The following is a 22,850-nucleotide window of genomic DNA, read 5'->3' on the forward strand; positions in this document are numbered from 1 at the left end:
CTCTGTGATAAAATTGTTTAATGGTATTAAAATGGTAGTTTTAAGTACATACATAGGAAGTACGTATTGAGATGTGAATGAAAATATTAAGATAAATTTCTGATATTGTCAGATAAATTTTATGAATCACCAAATAAAGTCAAGTGTGATATGAAATACATTGACCTTTTGTCGATACAAAGTTCGCCGGGTAAGCTAAAATAAACAATAAACTAAAATCATGCACATATCTGCTCTACGGTCAGTCACCGTTACAAAAAACGAAGCGGATCCAACAAAATCATTTTCTACGCAGGCGCATGTTAGGTACAGATTGTCTTACTGAGAGAAAGCGGAATAACAGCTGATCTGCATCCATGCAAAAACCTTGACCTTAATTTAGTTGAGTTCAATTGTAATAGTCAGCATTTATCATGAATAACAGCGTTGCTTTTCATTCAAACAGAGCTGACAGTAAAAAGTAAGTTCAACCATCATAGCAAGCAGCAGACGCCAGACCAGAGTCAGATTGAGGGTTATGTAAAATGTATAGGTTATTCCAGAAACCGCTTTCATCTTTCAATTTCTTCATAAATTATATTTATCTTCTGTTATCCGCGTGAAATCAAATAGTTTAAAAGTTGAGCTCTCATTCTTTGTATTTTTTTCTATAAATATCCTTAATTAACTTTGAAAATAATTACTTCGAAAAGTATACTGTTGAATGTGAAATGGGTAGAGTATTTTCATCGATGAAAAGAGAACTTATAAACTATAATGTTGAAAATAGAGCGCACAAAGTTATATCAAGAGATAAGTTACCACCTGCCCCTCGATATGAATCAGTTACTAAGGATATGGAAAGAATGCAAGGTTAGTAATAAAAAATCTATTTATTGCAAATTAATTAAAATTTACACCGAAAATGAAATTTGCTCTACAACCTGAGACCAGCAAAATTGCTCTTTCTCATAATTTATAGATTTTTAGTTATATCTGACAGAAATGCTCCTTGTATTTTTAAAAACTCACAATTTTTAGCTTTAACCATCAAACTATAATGTCCTTGTGCGCATCAAAATATTCTTTCACCGAGTAGAATGGATTTTTTTCCAGCCAGAAAAATGTTTTTTTTTTACATCCACGACAAACTTCAACTGTAACTCCATAGATGTCTAGACTGTGGGAGCTCTTGAAGCTGAATAAATAACACAAACAATATCCGCAGACTTTATTTCTCTCCACCTTTTGACTTATTTCACTAGGTTGTTATTGCAACCAGGATCCAGGAGCATCATAGCTCACGTTATTCATTTAAGCTACAATCCTTTCCACCTCTTCAATAAAAAAGTTTTGAATTCATCCTGTGTTGCTTTACATTTGGGCTTTGAACCAACTTTGGAGATCCGATTTACAATGTCCCAGGCAGCTACACATGGGATTCCTGCGGATTCAATTTTGACCATATTTGCTGCCTTTTTTGCAGCATCAACCTAAGCTCGAAAAATGCTCTTTGCTCTTAAGTTATGGTTGTGGAGATAGAGTCTATCGCCCTCATCATTACTGAGCCTAACCCTAGCATGAAGAGCAACAATCAAATTTCTGATCTGTGCAAGCCTTGGTGTGTACCTGGATTGATCATCAATAATATTTTCAGACGAAGAATATTAGGCTACTCAGTTACTAACTTAACTAGTTCATGATTATTTTATTAGAAGACGTGATGATGTAGACCTGCCACAATTACGATTGGCCAGATCACACACAAGTTTCCCAATTCGCACCCTGAAAATATTCAACAGGCTCCCATTGTGTGTCCGTGAATTGGAAGATAAAACAGTTTAAAAATGTCATCATCATCCGTGGCACTACAACCCGCTACAGGTCTTGGCCTCCTCCAGTATTCGCCTCCATTCGTCTCTGTCCTCCACCCTCGCTTTCCAACCTCTGGCTCCAATCACTTGTGCGTCCTTGTCAACACCGTCCATCCAGCGCAGTCTCCGCCTTCCTGGTCTTCGCCTCCCTTCCATCCTGTACAGCATGAGTCTCCTTGGTGGGTATGTCTCATCTGCCCGAATAAGGTGGCCAGCCCATCGAAGTCTACCAATTTTGATCATTTTAACCACATCAAGTTCACGATATACTTGGTAGAGCTCCTCATTCTTCCTCCTCCGCCAGGTGTAAATAACTACATTTTTTAATATACCTATAGAATAAATAAAGAAGCAAATTGGAAACAAGTACTATTTATAAATGGTTCATAGAGCTGGGACAAAACAATCACGAATTGAATTAGGAGTAGGCCTAGTGGTAGTAGTTTAGTAGTGGTCACCAATAAATTAACCTCATTATCTTAAATTATATTTCATAGAAGAAAGATATCACAGATTGAATTACATATCACATATCATTTCTGTCATCTTTAAAGCCTTCACAATGTAAATAAAAACTCTTTTTATCGACAGACTTGACAACATTACTATCAACCTGTCCTCATTATTAACTATAGCCTATTTTTGTTAAATTTTCCTAAAAATTGAATTCTGCATCTGTACATAGGATAACGCATTATAAAGTGCTCCAGAGTTTCCAACTCCCTGTAATTACACATAGGACAATTCTTGGAAGAGTCTATCTATCTCTGAACTAATATATACCACTATTCGATGTCAGGCGAAGCTGAGATACGATTCTTGATTAAGCAAAGAGTGATTTCATGCTTAGTTGCTCTCCTAAAGTAGAAGGAGGATTTCTTTTCTTATAAAGAGTACAGGTTTCCGACACTTAAGCTGATTGTACGTCTGACAGTTTTAAAAATTCTGAATACTTTTCAGAAATATCTGATAATGAGGATTTGAGTAAATTTTAAAGAGATAATATATTTGCTATTTCAACTTATATCCAGACTTTTCTATGTGACTTCTCACTTGAACCAATCTGCTCCCCGATAAATTAGCTCTACCTAATTGATTTTCCGCCAACATAACCAAGGTTATGTCACAGATTGGAGTAGGCCTATCGAGAATATTCTTTTTACAAAATGCAAGCTTCTACAAAACACGAAATGCCCTAATATGAATATTATTTTCCAAACGTACCCCCCAACTTGGTGAACATTTTTATACATTAGCTAGGAATATTCGGTTATAAGTTGAAAATCAGGTGACATATTATCATAGGGTACTGATAGTGTAACTTACTGATGTAATATATTTTTATTTTGTATCATGTTGTATATATTTGACACTTGTATTGTATCTGATGACCTCAGATATTGCTGCAATAAAGATTCTATTCTATTCTATTCTATTCTATTCTATTCATTGGCTCAGAAAGAAAAGTTTTTTTTAAGAAATGCAATTGAGCTTTTTCTAATAATTCAACGTTTTGGAATCACCATATTTAAGAATCATACATCAAAGCAGGCAGAACAACAGAGTCGTACAGTTTCATTTTACTCTCCCAGACATTCGACTTAGCCTTTCTAAGAATATTATTCACCGATTCCCCATCAACTTGATCTTCGTCTTAAGTGACTTACCATGCTGTCGAAAATTTTCCATCAGCGCTAAAAATTACCCCGAAATACTTGTACTGTCTGTCTATTTCAATTTTTCTTCCTCCTAACCAGAATGCCAAATTTTTCTTTAAACCTCGATTGTGAAAGTACTATTTTCGTTTTTCACAGTAAGGTGTTTGCATTTACAGTATTCTGAAAAGCATTTTATTTTCTTTCTCAGATCGGACTTGCAATCAATCAATTCATTTATTTCACAAACAAATATAATACAGATTAAAAAAGAAAGATATAAAATGTGAAATAAAAGTGGACAACCCTATGTATGCATAAGCCCGATTGGGGTGGACTACTCCTAATAAAACAACTAAAAATACTCAGAGGAGTAAGGGCTAGTTTCACATTCATTCGGTTCGTTTCGTTTTCGGCAAATTCCGATAAGTGTGAAACGGTAATTCGGTTTGAATTCGGTACCGAATAGAAACCGCATAAAACCGAACGCCCACTTGACTCTAATAAATTCCATCAGGTTTCAATTCGTTGCTAGCGAGAGGTTACTTTCACACACTTTCGGTTCGTTTCGTTTTCGATTCGTTTTCGGCAAATTCCGATAAGTGTGAAACGATGATTCGGTTTGAATTCGGTACCGAAAAGCAACCGCATAGCACCGAACGCCCCCTCGACACGAATAGGTCATTATATTCGAATTCGTTGCTTGGGAAACAGGAAAAAACAAAGTCTTTTACACACGCTTGCCTTTTATGTTTCTATTTTATTCCTCGAATATTACATGATTTCATCAATGGAGAGAAGAGATGAAGTTTATATACCATGTGTCAAAACAAGGAACAAATTTTCAATTTAAAAATTCTCTGAACATCCAAAATTAACATAATCAAAAAGAAACTATTCAAACAATTCACAATTTTTAATTAACTTTAAAATTTTGTTGTTCAAGAGATAACATCTTACAATTTAACACCAGCTGTTATATTTAAATATACCAGCATGAACTGTGAAAATCCAAACACAGCTGTGTTTGAGAAGAAAATACCTAATTAGAACCGTACGAATTAAAACCTGACATGTATAATGAAAGCCTCATTCGTTTTCGGTAACGAACCGAACCGAAAACTAACCGAATCGAATGAAACCGAAAGCGTTTGAAGCTAGCCTAAGGCCGCTCCGCTCTATAAAATATAAACTTGGCATAATAAATTATAACTTAAAAAAATACATTTTTTTTCTGCTACGGTAGCCCATCACATGAAAACAAGGATGAAGTAATTACATTATGAAAAATAACAGGCATACAGAGATAAAACCAAAAATAGAACATTTACAATGCAAAATGCATACTCTAAGAAAGGATATGTTAATTAGATTATTATTTAGGATTTAATAATAATAAATGATGGAATTTCTTATTTAAGAATAACATCTTACAATTTTCAGAAATGATTCACTGTCATTAACACTGAGCAGGTAGTTTTTCAAACATTTCAGAAATGAATGTGAAAGTTCCTGGCAATTTAGATATTGCGACACTAGATTGAACAATCTAGGACCATTAAAATAATATGAATGTTGGAATATCGTTAAATTCTAATCAGCGACGATTAGTATATCATCTGTGAAGAGCAGCTTCAATGTCTTCTTCTACGTTCATTCAGATGCCACTGAACCCCTTCGCTCTAAAAAAGCTATGAAAATCTCTCAAATGGAGGGAGAATAGAAGCGGGCTGATTAAATCCCCCTGCAAAATGCCCTTTGTAACCGGAATAGTTTCAGATTCTTCATTCTCATTTTTTTACTTCTTATGGTCGTAGCTGAAATATAAATTATTGTTGAGAATTTTGAGCTGACTCCCGCCCTTCCTAAATCATACCATATAGGAGCGAATGCGGAACAGAATCGAACGCCGACGCAAAATCAATGTATAAAGCGAATAGTTTTCTTTTTCTCACATGTATCTGGCAGTAAATAAGTGCTTGAAGTGTGAAAATATTATCAGAGCAAGTGCGACCTTTACGAAAACCGTTCTGGCATTCCGGTAAAACCTTGCTACTCTCCGTCCAAGTTGTTAGCCTACGCTCCAGCATACTTGTGAAAAGCCATTATAGTGATCAGAACTATGCTCCTGTAAATTTTTGGGTCCAGTCTATTGTCTTTCTTATATAGAAAAACATATTTATTTTTTCCATTCTAGAGGAATTTACACTTCACAAAAAATTCTATTGAAAAACAGGAATATTCTCTCTAGCCAAACTTCTGGTAGATCCTTATACAATTCATAACAAATTTCATCATTCCTGGAGCTTTCCTATTTTTTGACCTCAAGTAATTTAGTTAATTTTCTTAAATCGAATCCACTATCATGATGAAGGTGAAGAGCATCTTGAAAAAGTAGTTTGCATTTTCCGCCTCTTTGTTTCCATCCTGTCAATATCTATTTTTTTAGAAATTTCACCCAATTTTCCAATGGAATTTTATTATCATTGTGCTGTTCTCCTTTAAAAATGTTTGCTGCGTCCCAGAAATCCCTACTGCTTCTCTAAATTTCATTTTCAATCTATCCAAGTACTGAACTCTCTTCTCATTTAGAAAGAAGTTCTTTGTGATCTCTTTTCTTTTTCAGATATTCTTTTAAGAATTCATAAACGAAGCTATGCCTTTTCGCTTTCCTAAAAAAACACGCAATTTTCTTTTAGTCTCGTTGCTCTACCATGGTTTAGTTTTAAATTGGAAATGGTTACAATTGTCTGGATTCTATTCGTCTAAATGCTAAATATTATTTTAACTGTTACCTTTAAAAATAATTGAAAATCACATAAAATTACCATCATCCTTTCAAGTAGCCTTGTTTAAATAAATGAAATCATTGATATTTATAAAAAAATACCTACATATTTTTTCAGTGAGCAACCAAATAAACAATCTTCTCTGCCCTACTCTGTAGCCTATATAACCAACTTGGTAATATGATAAAAATATGAATAAATGAGATATCTACTGTACATTGCTTTTCTGCAATGCCTTTAAAACATTTCCACATAGTTATTAAAACGTGCAAGGCAGTCTTAAAACACCAACCCATGTCAAAGTGCCGTATTGTTCAGTTGATTGCTTTGGTGTAGACGTGATATACAGACCACCCTAAGGCTGGGCTCTACCCTACTGGTAGAACGTGCATGATAAACCTGCATGTCTTGTTCACAGAAACACATACACATAATCACATGTTCATCATCAGCGAGAGGCTTCCAACATAAAATAAACAACCAATAAAAATAACAGGCTGTGCCTGATGGTCCTTCCCCAATCATTTTAATGAATAAATTGCCTTCTGTGTATCAATAAATAAACCACTTGAAAATTACAAATTATAATGATAGTAGAAAAATAATTTAACCTCACAGCAGCAAAGAAAAAATAAATAACAGAAAATTGAGATACAAACTACTAATCTCAAAAACATTTTGCTCAAAGCGTTTCGCGGTGATAACAGCTGTGATGACCCAACAATGTAAGAAGACTGTGCATGCCATGCATGTTCTACAGTTAGTCTACATGTTCCAGCCTAATGTAACCTAAGCTCTATGTGGGGGAGTAATTCAGTTGTTCTACAAGTACCTACCTATTTTTCCAGTCCTTGATATACTGGAATAAATAAGATACTGGAAATTAAACCATTCAGTACGCATCACATTTTTGATGCGTTTTTGTTTGTCACAGTCAGCGACACCGTTGTACACTTCATAGGGATTAGTGAGAATAGGTTGGGGAGAAGTTCATTGAATATAAGTTTTTAGGTTTTTGCTTTCAATTGGAAATATGCTGGTATCATTCAGAATTTGTTTGATAGTGTTAGAATTAAATATATGATATTGTATATATGACTGGACTAAATATATTACTGGACTTTCTGCAAGCAACTGGAAATTAATTTACTGAAAACTGGACATACTGAAGTTGCCTACCCTGGCTGGTTCTTGACCAACTGAAATATTGACGGAGCGAATGTCACTAGGTACCTACTTTATTATGGGCAGCGACTTTTGGATCACTCTGTACAATATCTACTGTAGTTGTTTCAAAACTACCTACTTTTGTTTCCAAACAGTACCTTCCTTTCGATGGAATTACTCATTTTTACAGGCTTTTTGATGCAAAGTAGGAGGAACCAGGTTGGTATATTTTTTATATTAATTATATTTTATTTTTTCAGCACAAGGACTGACTTTGGAGGACATGGGAAAGAAACATGCCCAACTGAATGAGAATTTGAAGAACATACATGTGAAATCTACTGGCCCTGCAGTTAGTAACTGATCTAATACTGTATATCTTAAGACTAGATTAGTTTTTATCAAACTAGGCCATTCTAATCGAGCTACGAATTTGCTGACAAAATACCTCCATATCACTCATCTCCATAGTTCTGATTTGAATATGGAAGGATATTCTGAAACTGATGTCAGTAGGCTATTCCTTAGGATTAAAATCAATGCTGATGTTTGAAGCGAATCTCACTTTAGAAAAAAGCTATAGTGACTAGTGAGATTTTCCTTATAAAGTGAGCACCTGGGTAACATTGATTTGCTATCCTTGTCTGACATTATTCATCGCCGCTATCTCTATCCTTTTCTCAAACTCCACACCGCTTGTAGGCAATGAAGAACTGATTATAAATACATTGTATTTCATCAATACAAGCAAGCAATCGAAAAAAAGTTCAAAATATTTACAATAGGCTACAATATAAAGTTCACTGCAGATATAAAAATAGTATATTTTTTTATGAAATAAACCTATTCAACTATGCGATCCCTTATACTAGAGCAGTAAGTACATGGGCTAGTGCACTAACATTTTCGTAGCAGTAATACGTCATTTTGAACGGAGTGCAAAATCTTTGGGTAAGTGAGCTCACATATATTGTTAAAAATTATGTTATATATATAATCTTTCATTTATTATAATCCAGTTTTTAACGGCGGTTGTGAATTTTCTTGGGTTTTCTATTATCGTGCTTGTACATGAAGTAAATAGTGGAGTTTTGGAACTAGTTGGTTGAAGTGTTGTTGATATTTTGCCTTCCTAGCAACAACGATCGTGATAAGGTTTCTATTTTTTGTGTTGATTTCTATGTTGAAAGCATTCTAGTTTTTTGTAGTCTGCAAATTATTTCCAGAGAGTAGATCTGCCTAGCGTCCATTACACCTCATTGTAGAGCTAGTCTGGTGCATGGCGAGGTGGCTTCTGCTTGATATTCGTCAATAATTTTTGCGCTTTTAGAAGTGGTCAAGGTGCACATAGCTTGTTCTTCCCAATCCTACAATCGCATAGGTAAGCAGGTCAGTGATGATGGCAGGGCTGGTTAATAGTATCTCGCCGCCTTCTGGTGTTGTAGGTGTGCAACTGGCCCCTCACTCGGAAAATGTCGGCTATACAAATACTGGCTTAAGACCGTCATGATTCTCAAACTTCTGAAAATGGACCGACAGTGTACCAAGTGTAGTGTGATGAGATTATGACATGGATAACTTTTTTCTGTTGAAGAATAATTTCAAAACGACCCACGTGGCCGCAAAGTACTATCCCTTAGTTTATATGACTGTGAAACAGACCATGGTACGCTGAGATCATGTAGCTGGTGGGCACCTGACTCTTAAGTTCCCACATCAGAAATATCACCCTGGCAAGATTTGATTATTCATTTTCTTATTTCATTTAATAATAAGAATCCACTACTCAGACAGATGAATTGTACATTTTTGATTCAAAGAGTTTGCGAAAATGGAAACTATTGATGAGTGACTTCCATTTCGCGTTCCCTTATGTAGTTGTTTTTTATACATTTTATATAATATAGTAATTTTTCAGCAGAATTTGAGTAGTGGCATAATCAATTTTGGTGACCACTATTTTAGAAACTAGGCTACTGAAAATTGCTACTGTTTTATTTGATAATACTGCAGTTTTTATAAAAATTTAATCTAATCTTCATTTTCAGCCGGATTCATTAGCAGCTATACCTCCATCTCTGGAAAGATTTGCATATGAAGAAAGCGTTTTGGAGCCGATTTCAGTTCCTAAAGGGAAAATTACATTGAAAATTTTTTTAGAAATGTTAAGTCGATATCAAGAGGATAAGATCAAGTATCGTCCCGAAGTATTAGCCGCAGTTTACAATCTAGATTTGAAATTTGTTGGTAAGTAATATTTTATAAGCATGAAACAATTAGTATTCTCAAATAATAAACAGAACAAAGCTCTTCAAGTTCACTTGTGTGAGTTTTGTTTCGTCGTCTGCTAGTGGCGGTTGGAACTGTGATAAGTGTTTTAAAAATCGCCATCTGAGTCGATCACTTAGTGATTCAACTCCCGTGATGGCGGGCTCGGACGACTCGTATAATGACTCTATTAACAAGCGTGATTTAGAGGCTTTTCTAGCTAGAATCGAGGAAAGAATTGACTTGAGATTCAAACAACTCGGAGATGATTTGGGTAAATCTTTGAATTTGTGCCATGAGAAACTTGATGAAAGTAGTGTATTGCTTCTTAGTCAAAACGAAGTTATATTGAAACTTGAAGAGACTATCACTAAGTTGAAAACAAAAAATTTAGCATTGAAAAATAAGGTTGACGAGCTTCAAATCAGATTAGAAGATAGTGAACAGTATTCACGTGCAAACACTCTCGAGATTTTTGGAATACCAATGAAAACACTCTGGACAAAGTTATTAAAGTCGGTAAGGCGTTGGATGTGGACGTGCGCGCGGACATGATTAATGTATGTCATCGAATAAAAAAATAAAATAATCGCTCAACTACTAATATAATTGTTAAATTTGTACGAAGAACAAACAAGGATGCCATGTTACAACGTAGGCGTGTGAAACGTACATTGTCGACGCGTCATCTGGGTCTTCCTTCTGATCAGCCGATTTAGCCTATGTGAATCAGTCATTGTCTAGAGCAAGAAGAATTCTATTTGCGAAAGCACGTATGATGAAGATTGACAAACATTACAAGTTTCTTTGGATTGACAAGCGAGGAAATATCAAATTGAGATACGAAGAAGGCAGCCCGGTGTTTGTTATCTCTAGTGATAATGACTTACTCAAGCTCTAGATTAAGGAATGTTTCAATCTACTACCAAAATTTTGGCGGCTTAAGGACCAAGCTGCATGATTTGTCAGTTTCACTTTTGAGTTCTACTTGCGATATTATTATCTTATCTAAAACCTGGCTAACCGAGGATATTGAAGATGGCGAGTTCTGCTCTTGCGATGGTAGGTATCGAGTCTTTCAAATCAAATGTGATCGGGACCGAACTGTATCAGGGATGACGAGAGGAGGGGGGGGGCGCTGGTGGCGTGCGCCGCTTGGTTGCCGGCTGTAGCTGTCGCCACGAGAGCATAGGCCCAATACGAATCTCTTATCATTCGGCTTCGCCTACCTGGACGCACTATCAACATCACAGCTGTTTATCTCAGACCAACAGCTGGGCTCATCCATTATCAGAACTTTTCATAGAACATTGAAAAATACTTTAATTTGATCAGTGAGGACAATATTATTGCTGGCGACTTCAATTCGAGTGAGGTAACGATCCTATTCTTACTAAAAATATCATCCCGCACTTTTCTTTCAAGTAGATTTGCCTTGAATGCATTTCCCCGCCACTGAAATTTCCTTTTATAACTTCAAAAAATCCAATTTTCATAATCTTTATCCAACATTGAAAATTCAGATTGGGAGAAATTAAATTTCATTGATGACGTAGATGAGGAGGCTGTTGATTATTATTATGATTTATTTTACAATGCTATGAATTTGTGGATCCCCGAAGTAGAGAAAAAAGAGCTGCGCAAAATATCCTTGTTGGTTCAATAATGATATAATCAAAAATTTGAAATTGAAGAATAAACTAGCTCGTAAGAGAAAATTTTCAAGATATCATGTATAAAGATTTCAGGAAGTTAGGACCACTTTGAAAATGCAGATAGCTGTAGCTTATCATAGTTATATAACAGCCATACAGAATTATGCTAAGACTAATGTAAGAACTTTTTAGAACTACATGAAAAACAAAAGAGCAAATAATACTGTACTCAGCGAATATTAATTGAATGGTGTTAAGATTCCTGTTAGTGAAGTACCACAAAAATTTGCAAACTATTTTGCTCCAGTTTATAGCAATGATGCTCCATTTGGTTTTGATGACCTTGTTGAAACAGATGCTGAAATCAGTAGCACAGTTGATAGCTTTTGTATAAAAATATAATTGTAGATGAGGTTGTTGAATCCATTAGAAATTTGAAACCTAAAAGGTCATGTGGGCCAGACAACATTCCGCCGTATATAATCAAGGGCTGTTCGGAAATTTTGATCAAGCCTCTTCAATATTTATTCAATCTCTCCATTGACAAAAACAGATTTCCAAGTAGATGGGAAGAAGCAAGAGTGACTCCAATCCCTAAAGGCGGTAAATTGAGCAACTTATCGAATTACAGGCAAATATCTAATTTGAACTCAACTGCAAAAATATTTGAATATATATTGTATAAACGTATCTACAATCATTTTAAACCAATAATATCTGAAAATCAACATGGTTTCCTGACTAAACGTTCAACAGATATTCTATTGTTTACTAATTTTGTTTCTGCAAACCTTGATAGAGGATCACGTACCGTTGCCATTTACCTTGATTTTTCTAAAGCCTTCGATAAAGTAGACCACAAAATCCTTTTACAGAAAATGTTTGCCTTAGGATTCAGATCTGAATTGGTAGCCTTTTTCCATTCATACCTACTTGATCGATTGTTTTTTGTACTCTTAATGACATTTCCTCTTGTGTAAAAAATAGCAACTGCCTAATATATGCAGATGATGTAAAAATTTATCGTGCCATAAATGACTGTCGAGACACTGAGTTATTACAACAAGACTTAGATAGAATACATGATTGGAGTCTGAGAAATAAACTGGTACTCAATGTACAGAAGTGTAAATACATTATTTTCACAAGGCAGCGGACGCCAGACGTTTTCAGCTACTCAATGCAGGGTAACCAACTCGAAAGAGTTTATTTAATTAAGGATTTGGGCATTTTCATTGACTCCACCCTCAATTTCAAGGAGCATGTTAATTATGTTGTTAAAAGTTCCAATAAGATGTTAGGCTTCTTGATAAGAAATGTTAGACATTTCACAGATATTGGGCTTATCAAAATGCTGTACTACTCTTTGTTGAGAAGTCGATTAAAGTACTGTGCTGTGATTTGGAATCCATATCAGAATTCTTTTGTAAACTGTGTTGAGCGCATACAGAATAGATTTCTTAGATATTTATTTTATAAAAAAACATTATATTTATTGTCCATATGATCAGTCCATGCGTGATCTGAGAAGCACTTTTCAAATAATGTCTTTGAGTAAAAGACGTGACTATTTATCACTAATTGTGCTCCATAAAATTCTTAATAGTCAAATAGATGTTCCTAATTTTGTTCAATACAACATGTATTTCTTTGTCCCATTGAACAGACCACGTTTAAACATGTTATTCGCAATAGAAAGATCTAGAACAGTGCAACATACAAATTGTTTCCTTCAAAGAATACTGCACAATAGTTTAAACCCGATTCTTGACCCATTTGGTGATAATTTACGCAAATTTTGCTTTAAATCTATGCAAGCTCTTCAATTTTAACTGTCACATTATTATTCTGCAGACCTTCAATATATTCTTCCTTTCATTTTTACCCCGTTTTTTTTCTTCTATCAACTTTTTCGTTTTCTTGATAAAGTTTTTTTTCTCAATGTTTAATATTTAGTTCTTATTTATAATCAACTTTTTTCTAACTTTCTTATCTTCTTTTAAGCAACTTTTTTTCTGTTTTCTTAATCAAGTTTTATCTTGATTTTTAATATCAAGTTCTTATTTCTAAAACAGTTTTTTCTCTCTAAGCTACTTTTTTTCTATTTCCTTTATCTAGTTTTGTTTTGCTTTTTAATTTTAAGTTCTCAATAATTATTTCTAAATCATTTGTGTCATACTTTTTGTGTAAATGAGGCTTGTTTTAGCGTTTAGCTGTAAACCTCTTCGAGTTGTACTTTATCATGTAATGTATTCTCAATAAATAAAATAAATAAATTTTCAACAAAAATTCAAATAGTTTTTTTATCGGGGCAATTTTTGGACAAACGCGGTCCCCGGTAAAGTACCATACATCGTATAATGCAATGTTTTACTATTGCTACAAAAGGAATCCCAAAATAAATAGTCTGATTATTATTTATCGGCAAAGGAGTGCTCTGCGAAGAGGAGGTGGGGGTATGCTGCTGAGCACTGGGAGCCAGGAAACTGGAGTGGATCGTAAGGCTCCTGTAATTATTTGCATTTAATTGTTCAGCTGCACATCTACAAGGTGAGTGTGACAACTGTTGATCCAGGAAGAGGCATAGTAGAGGCAGCAACATACACCAGGCCCAGACTAGAGCACCTCAGAGTTGAGAAAGATGAGCTCCAAGTTGTGCTTGTGCCACATAGTTTCCGAATGATATTGTTTCTCGTCTTCAACTTGGCCGCTACATTCCTTAGGTGCTGGTTGAAAGAGAGTGTCCTGTCCAGGGTGATGCCAAGATATTTCGGAAACTTTTTGTGTTTCAAGGCAGCATCATTCATTAAGAATTTCAGCTCAGCATTTGCTAGTTTATTGAATAGAATAGAATGACTGCCTTTATTTTATACCTGGGAGGGCGAAGTTAGGGCGCAGTCGGTCCTCTCTTACACTTAACCCTCCAATACAATACTAAATTATAATTTAACAAGCAATACTCAGTAAAATAAAACAAAACGATATTTTAAATGAAAAAAGTAAAAAAATGATTAATGATAAGTGGAATAGTTGAATAAACTTAAAAGTAGAGCATTCTTAAAATGTAAAATAACATTAACAAAATAAAATGTAAGATCTATTGAGAAATGAATACAACATTTACGACGGAATGATAGGATCGAAGGAGCAAAAAGAGCAATATGGCTACAAACCTTATAAGCAAGATGAGAAAATAAGGAAATTAATAAATACTTCTATCATGAAATTAATTTTGAGAGAGAAAAAGAGTATTTTTTATATCTGTCTTTAGAGTTCACTTTTAAAGTTGAACTTGATTCTCTTAAAATTCATTCATTTAGAACCGACGATGAGCCTCAATGCGCTTCAATTCAGCCGGCAATGAATTCCACAATCCACAAGCTGTTACAAGAAAGGACTTGTTGAACAAGTCCTGTGAGTTGGTACAGCCAGCAGATGGGAACCATGCCGTGTACCACCACGACCGATATCACTCAAATATTGAAAATCCTCTGCAATATACTTAGGTGTTCCAGTTTTTAATGTCTTATGCAGAAAAATAACAGCATGGAGCGCCCTACAATCATGCAGTCTCATGAGATTAAGTCTGTCAAAGTATTCAGTCACATGGTCATCACGTCTGAGGTTGAAGATGAAGCGTACACAGTAATTGGGGGCACGCTGCATCCTCTGTAAAAGTTGAACTGTCATATCAAGAGTCACAATGTCACAGTAGTTAAAAATTGGAAAAATCAGTCTTGACTAACATAATCCTTGTAGAGAAAGGGATACAGTCAGCAATCTTCTTCAAAGTCATAATGCCCGCAATGACTCTATTGCAAGTCAAGGTCACATGATTTGTCCAGTCCAAAGTCTTGATCATAGTAAGTCCTAAATTTTTAACATCTGAGCTGTACTGCAATTGAACGTTGTTGCTTGTAATTTATGGTCCATTTGAAAAGTCAAGTGTGTTCAAGAGTCTTGAGTAGCCAACCATAATTAACTTTGACTATGTCTCATTAACGTTGAGTCCATTACTTGTAGACCATTCAATAACCCTGGCCAAGTCAGCATTGACCTCCTCTACCACAATGCTGAAATCAATTTTGTTGAAGTGTTTGTAGATTTGTAGGTCGTCTGCATAAAGGTAGTATTTAGAAGTAAGTAAAGTAGTAGTGACGTCATTTATGTAGATGCTGAACAGCAGAGGACTCAAGACCAATTGAGAGCTTCCACTCATCAGGAAAAACAGATGTCATGAGGGAAGTGTTGATCGAATGGGTGAGGAAAGGAAGGATCAAAGGTAAGAGGATTTTCAGCAACTTGATTGGGATACCATCTGCGCCAATAGCATTACTTTTTATTTTACTGATTGCAAGAAATACCTCTTGCTGAGAAACCGTAGAGAAGTAGAAATTATCATTTGGATGGATGTCAGGAAGGGAATTGAAGTGGGCACGGGCTTGATCCAAACTCACATGTTTATCGATGAAAAAGTCATGAGGTTGTCAAGCGAGTGGGCTACAGTCGGCACCTGCCTCTCCTTACCAGCTCCAATCCCCCTCAAAGCACGCCATAATGATGAGGATGATGTCCTCTTAGATGAAATCAAGTTGCGGTAGAAACCAGCTTTAGCATTTCTGATAATTTGTTTGCAAGAGTTTCTTAAATGCTTATATTGATAATAATCATGAGGAGTCTTGGACTGCCTTGCCCTTTTACACCAATAATCTCGATCCCGCATCAGCCGCCGGATCTCGTCCGTGAGCCACGGAGCAGGATCTCTGGTAACTCTGCGGTTTTAGAGAGGAACATGTTTATTGCTATAGAAAGGAAGAGTAAATTGCTATTGAGTAAATTTAACATAAGGTTTACATCATTAGTATTGAAAATGTTATGCCAGTCAAGATTAAGTGTATTAGTAAACAGATTAGAAAAGTTAATATTGTTATAATCCCGGTGATTACTTTCGGTTTAGGTTTGGGTCTCCTAATGTTATAAACTAGGTAAATTAAGTCATGTGTTGAATGACCTGGGAAAGGAATTTGTCCATGGCTCATAGCTGATCTCCTATCAGCAACCGCTACGAGATCTAACAATGTGTCCGAGGTGGATGTATGATGCGTGGCTTGGAGAGGCAGCAAGGTCATACCGTTCGCAAAAAACATAGTGGTCAGTTGTTCTATGTCATGAGTATCAGGTTCAAGAAGGTCAGTATTTAAGTCACCTATGATAGCCACATGTTCATAAGGCACCATCAGCTCCAACAGAACCTCCTCAAATTCGGACATAAAGCCAATGTGAGGGGGCCTGTAGCATACCGAAATCAACATTTTTACTCCATTGCATTTTATTTCAAAAAAACATATATTCAGGCCTCGATGGACGGGAGTTATCTGATGAGAACTTATGAGAAGGCCGCAGAGTACGCTTTATGTACGCAGCAACCCCTTCGCCATTCTTGTGCAAACGGTCATTGCGGATGATAACGAAGTCGTCAAGAGCAACGAGCCGACTGGGGACAGTTGGCTTGAGCCAGGTTCCAGTCACAAGTATAATATCACAATCTCCACTGGAGAAAGTGCACCTGAACTCATCAATATGGCAAAGGAGGGATTGCGTTCACATGAGCAATCTTGAGTCGATCGGGATAGGGCGAGACAGCCTGCTTGAAGGAATCGGCGACACTCAGCGCGGCCGCACCGTCATCCTGCCGCACCGACATTCAACGTGTCAGGGCGACTGCCTCGGAACAGTGAGGCGGAAGGGGGGGAGGGAACAGACAGGTGCGGAATAGTAGCAAAATCAAAACACACCACATTCATACTAGCAAGCAATCACACAAGAGGAAAGCAGAGAAAGAAAGATAAAAAAAGACGATAAAAGAAATAAAATTAAGATGTTAATAATAATATTATGAAAATGGAGATAAAAACAAAGTACCCTACAGCACTAAGCAATGAGTCGGAACGCTAGCTATAGGCTTGAGCTGTTCGGCTCCTATAAGATAAAATTTAGGTTCTAATTCGGTTTTCGTGATAATAATTAGGAAAGAGAAAACGAATGACAGATCAAAAGTATTTCAGTTCAAGATTAGATACACAGCAAACTAGAAGACTGTAGGATGTCGATTAATGCGAGAGTCAAACGGAATGAAAGAAAGTGTGAACCGAGTCCACTATTACAGATAGCAGATAAGAGTAATCACGGCAATCCTCAGGTAAATAGAATAGATTGGGAGCAGAAGAAATATGAGAATGTAGTGTGAGAGAGAGTAGGAGAGAGAGAGAAGGAGAAAAGGAGAGAAATCCAATAATAAATTGATAAGTGAGAGCAGAAAAGTAATGATTAATAGTGGGAAGATAACACATGAAAGATACATCAAATAGAATCTGTAATGTGATTAGATCATAATTATTGTCAATTATTTTAGGCTATAAGAGTATATCATTTAAGTTGTAAGATAATTGTAAGATTCATCTTAAGAATATATTAAGACAGATTACTATCTACCTGTTCTTGTGTTTTAGAGATAATTATCAATAATTAAATCGTACGGTATTATGGCAAACAAAATATTTCATTATGGCGAACAAACCCAACTTTGATCTGATAAACTGTGTTCCGTCTTATAAATGTGTTCTGTCTTATATTAAGACAGAACACATTTTTACTCAATAGTGCAAAAAACTCACAAAATATCAAAATTTTATATCATATCAAAATATTAAAAATATCAGAAAAATATAAAATTAATCATGTAAGAATAAGAAGAACAAAGAAAAGAAATAAATAAAAATATTTTTTTTTAAATCAGTGGAAAATGAATCAAATAATAATAAACCAATGATAAGTCTTTCACAGAAACATAGATAATACGATTTCTAAATTCAATTTCATAGTTCAGCTTTTAGAAATTTCTCCGAAACATAATTCTATCCCCCTCCCTCCACTTTACCGTACCATCAACAGTCCAGGCGTTTGCTTGGCACCCACGAGCAGCCACCTCGCGATAGAAGCTGTTCCGCTTCCGAGTGAGGTCCTCGCGGATGGTGATCGAGGACCCCTTCAGCTGCCGCCGCACGGAGAGAACGGCACGTTTTGTCTGATAACTGATAAACTTTACCAGTATCGGACGCGGCCTAAGCCGCGGCTCGTCGGGCCTTGGATCAACAACACGGCCGGAGCGATGGCATCGGTCAATCAGTGCAGGGTCAATATTCACGTTGAGTTTGTCGCGGCATATTTCAGTCACGATGGCTGTCACGTCCTCACCCCTCACCTCCTCCACGCCAAAAATTCGCACATTGTTGCGCCGCTGGTACTGCTCCTGGTCATCGATCTTGTTTTCGAGCAGCACCTGACGGGCCCTCGCGAACGGCGACAACCTCAGCCGCGAGAGACTCCACTCTCGCCTCCAACGCCGACAGTCGCGGTTCAAACGCTTGGACAAAGCGCGCGGAGATGGTATCTGCCAGTCGTTCGAAAAGCTTATCGGCAACGTTATCTGCTAGCCTGGTCAGAAACTCGTCATCGGAGAGGAATGCCGAGAATGTCTCTCGAGCCGCCCATCCCCCCCACCACCGTATCGCTTCCTCCTTTAGACGAAGAGGCAGAGGGGGCCGAATTCGACCGTTGATTCACTGGCACGGCTGGGCGCTTATCTCCTGCAGTAGCCTTATCAATCGAAGCCTGCGCCCTAGAACCGCTTCGTAGAGCTTTTGGCGATGGATACATGTTGCTTGGATTTGAAAATTGCTCAATTGCGCAAGAGATATGAGGTGGATTACAACAAGATTCGGTGATGAACACGATAACACCTTCACACACTATATATGAAAAAATCATGCTGATTCGATGAGAAAAACCGACTGAAACGACAATAGTTTTGAGGAGCCGAAACGAGACGCGTCAAGCTGCTTTCATAACTCTTATCTCACTCATCTCAATCTCTTATTGCATAGATGGAAGGCTGATACTTCAGTTTTCTCAGTGCTAGGGCACAGCCTCTATTTCGAACAGTAGTCTGTCAGGACAGCTAAGTCACTTGTTAGTGATAGAGTTCATTGAAAACATTTTATAAAACTTACATGAGGGATTAAATACTGTAGGAGCATTCCTGGATTTAACCAAGGCATTTGACAGTGTGAATCATAAATTATTATCAAATAAACTTCAAAATTAAGGAATTAGAGGTAAAGAGCTTAGCTGGATCAAGTCATATCTAGAAGGACGGCAACAGTATGTAAATATAAAGTATACAAGCAATAAAAATCAGTACAATATTGGATCAAACTTAAAATATAATAACTATTCTGTACCACAAGGATCGGTGTTAGGTCCATTTTTGTTTCTGTGCTACTTAGGGGTGTTGCCTAAATATATGTGCGATTTAGTTGAAAATGGTAAATTATGCTTATACGCTGACGATATAAGTCTGTGCATTGCTGATAAGGACTGGAACACGACAGAAATTAAATTTAACAATTCTATATCATTAACTAAAAAGTACCTAAATCATAGACATCTGCTACTTAATGATAAAAACAAAGTTCCTCCATTTTACTTGTAGAAATTCAGAGGTAAAACTACTTAATTCCGGAAATAATAAAGAAGAGATTAAATTTTTAGGTCTATATCTTGAAAACACACTTAGTTGGTCCGTTCAAATTCAAAAAATATGTAAAAAACTAAGCTCAGGAATTTTCGCACTGAGACGACTAGCAAAAATTTCCAACTTAGAAACGTTAAAAGCAGTGTAGGTACTTTGCAATGATCCACTCCCACATTTCATATGGAATTGAAATATATATGGAGGAACAAGCATCTCAAACTAAAATAAAATACTCCTATTACAAAAAGAAGCAATAAGAATAATTCTAAACCTTGATAGAGAGCAATCATGCAAGCCATTCTTCAGTAAGTTAAAGTTCATGACGGTGTACAGCCTGTACATTTATAGGACAATATTATATATAAAAACTAACGAATCTAGATTCCCACGGCAAGTAGATATGCATAATTACAACACAAGAAATAAAAATAATTTTTCAATAAAGAAACACAATAAGGAAAAATATAAACAAAGTCCAACGTACATGGGAATAAAATTTATTGGTTGTCTCCCAGATTGCATAAGACATGAACCTGATTGATCAAAATTCAAGGAATTGCTGAGAGCATATTTGATAGATTTAGCATGCTACAGTATAAACGAGTTTACTGTAAAAAAATGAATTTTAAACAGTCACTATTTCTCTTTAGCTTCAAGTTAGTCTTTTGACTTTTTCATGTATGTTTTGGAAAGAAATAAATGATTGATTGTTTCCTCTCCAGTCTCAAGGTCACTACTCTGTGTAGCCAAAGCCTGTATATATGCAAATACTCGGGACCTGACTCTTGACAGGTCTGAGACATAAAGTTGAAAAGGAGAAGAGCCAAGACAGATCCTTGTGGCAGACCATTGTCAAGCCACATTGAATTTATTTGTTCGAACTCATCTCATGCCCTATCAATACCTGGAAGGATCTGCTTTTCAGTATATTATCGTTTACAAGTCTTACTGTATGTTGACATGGAATGACTTGCAACATTTTATTATATTAGACCTTCTCGCCAGACTGTATCATATGCTGCCTTTAAATCTGCAAAAACTACAGCTGTTTTTTCTGTCTCTGATATCCAGCCTCAATGAATGTTCTCAGTGCCAAGTCTTGTCGGATATGATTCAATGTTTGTCTAGCCTCTCCACAATCACAAGCAGGGGAGGACAATCTGCCCCAGTCACTGAGAGATGCCCTACATCTTCGTGTCCAGTTCTAATCCTGTTGAGTACTGTCCATTGTGATTGGTGCGCAAAGTAGACATTAATCAGCTGAAACCACACTATATTTCGTGTTAAGAGCTGCGACAAACGCTTCTATGACAGAAGACCTCCCGCATTCTCAGATTTCTTAGGTCCTGGACACTTGGAGAACGGTCTTAGCAGGTTGTAGATATACATATACAGTGTTTCTGAAATGGACCGACAAACTTCGTAAGTGATTAAACAGTAAGTAAATGATTTCCTTGCGTTAAAATTAAGAAAAAATCAAGTAACATGGGATTAAAAATGCACTCTTACGGAGAAAATGATTTTATTGATCTATTCAGAATTTATTCATCATTTTCTCTGATTTAAAATACCGTTAAAGAATAAGTATCCTAGTTGAATTATTTTTAAATTGGAAAATTACGTTTATTTTGACATTTTCCCCATTATCGCAACAGTCATTGAATTTACATACTCCTAATTGATTCTATTCGATTTCTTAGCTAATTTTACTTGAGAATATTGATCATCAAATACCCTCATCAGAGTGCAACATATTTATCTATAAAATTTTGTAGATTTGAAAAAATGTGCAATCTTCCGCCATAATTATCTCTGTAACGAAACATTTTAGAACCCATGTTTACTGGAATTATCTTTTCTTTAATGTTTGTCAGAAAACCACTCACAAAGTTTGTCGGTCAATTTTAGAAACAACCTGTACGGTATATACAGGTATACCTAGGACCACTCTGTAGATCGCTCTCCGTGTGTTCAGGCCCTTATTATGTCCGGGAAAATGTAATTAAAAAAAAATCAAGTTTGCATCCTTCGAACTCCAGAACTTCCAAGATAAAATCTTCTTTTTGAGAGTGGTGCGGATGAGTCGCAAGCCTAAACTTTCAAAACCTAAACTCAGGCCACTGAATTTTCCAAATGTAGAATTAAATTTGAATGTAAATGTTTAGTATTTTTCGTCAAAAACACTACATTATCAAACAAAGCTTAGCTGTATATGACGTGTCAGGGATATAAATCCAATTATAATACTCAAAGGTGAAAAATCATATATAGGAGGTTTCTATTCAGGACTGATCACATCCGTGTAGCAATAGTTAATTCAGTCCACACTCAGTTTGAAATTATTCATAGTTTATCTTTATTATTTTCAGAGACGGCTGTAGATCGATATCAGATTTTCAAATTAAATGTGCCGAAAAACCTGGATACCCACGTCAAAGACCTACGTCTTCGTCTAGAATTAAAAAAGACATTGGCAAACATCAAGACGCTTACCATCGGCCAAACTTCACAGCCTCAAAAAGAAGGCGTTGATGCGAAAGAGATTGTAACAAAATAATCAGATGTGTATATAAAGGCTGTGCTTTATCTGTTGTAGTATAAGATTATGTAATAAAATTGTTTTTCATTAGAGCATACCATTATCTTATCAATTTGTATTGTGCCATTAAAAGTAAAATGTGTTGAAAATCCGAGGATTGAAAAGCGGAGTGAATTTTTTGCGTTGAACTTTTTGTGAAAAGATGAAGCGATATTGTATTGTTCACAAAAAATATATTGTATTGTATAGAACACATTTTTCTATCCAGCACACTGCCAACAATAGTGCCACATTCAATCATTTTTGTGTTGGATGGCTTTCACACAAAAGC

General features: G+C 36.0%; 1 protein-coding gene across 1 annotated transcript; it reads left to right on the forward strand.

Moving 5' to 3' along the window:
* The first annotated feature begins 326 nt into the window (after nucleotides 1-326).
* Nucleotides 327-22,677, forward strand: LOC111051841 (protein NDUFAF4 homolog). The gene is made up of 4 exons (XM_022338412.2): nucleotides 327-852; nucleotides 7,725-7,816; nucleotides 9,513-9,711; nucleotides 22,350-22,677. The coding sequence occupies exons 1-4, from the start codon at nucleotides 711-713 to the stop codon at nucleotides 22,535-22,537; spliced, it is 621 nt and encodes a 206-aa protein (XP_022194104.2). The 5' UTR covers nucleotides 327-710; the 3' UTR covers nucleotides 22,538-22,677.
* The last annotated feature ends 173 nt before the right edge of the window (nucleotides 22,678-22,850 follow it).

Source organism: Nilaparvata lugens, chromosome 1 (assembly GCF_014356525.2).
Source record: "Nilaparvata lugens isolate BPH chromosome 1, ASM1435652v1, whole genome shotgun sequence".
NCBI lineage: Eukaryota > Metazoa > Arthropoda > Insecta > Hemiptera > Delphacidae > Nilaparvata > Nilaparvata lugens.

Coding starts and splice junctions, on each gene's coding strand:
- LOC111051841 (XM_022338412.2), top strand. CDS start 711: ATGGGTAGAGTATTTTCATCGATGAAAAGAGAACTTATAAACTATAAT. Junction 853..7,724: donor GGATATGGAAAGAATGCAAG/GTTAGTAATAAA, acceptor TTATTTTTTCAG/CACAAGGACTGACTTTGGAG. Junction 7,817..9,512: donor TGAAATCTACTGGCCCTGCA/GTTAGTAACTGA, acceptor CTTCATTTTCAG/CCGGATTCATTAGCAGCTAT.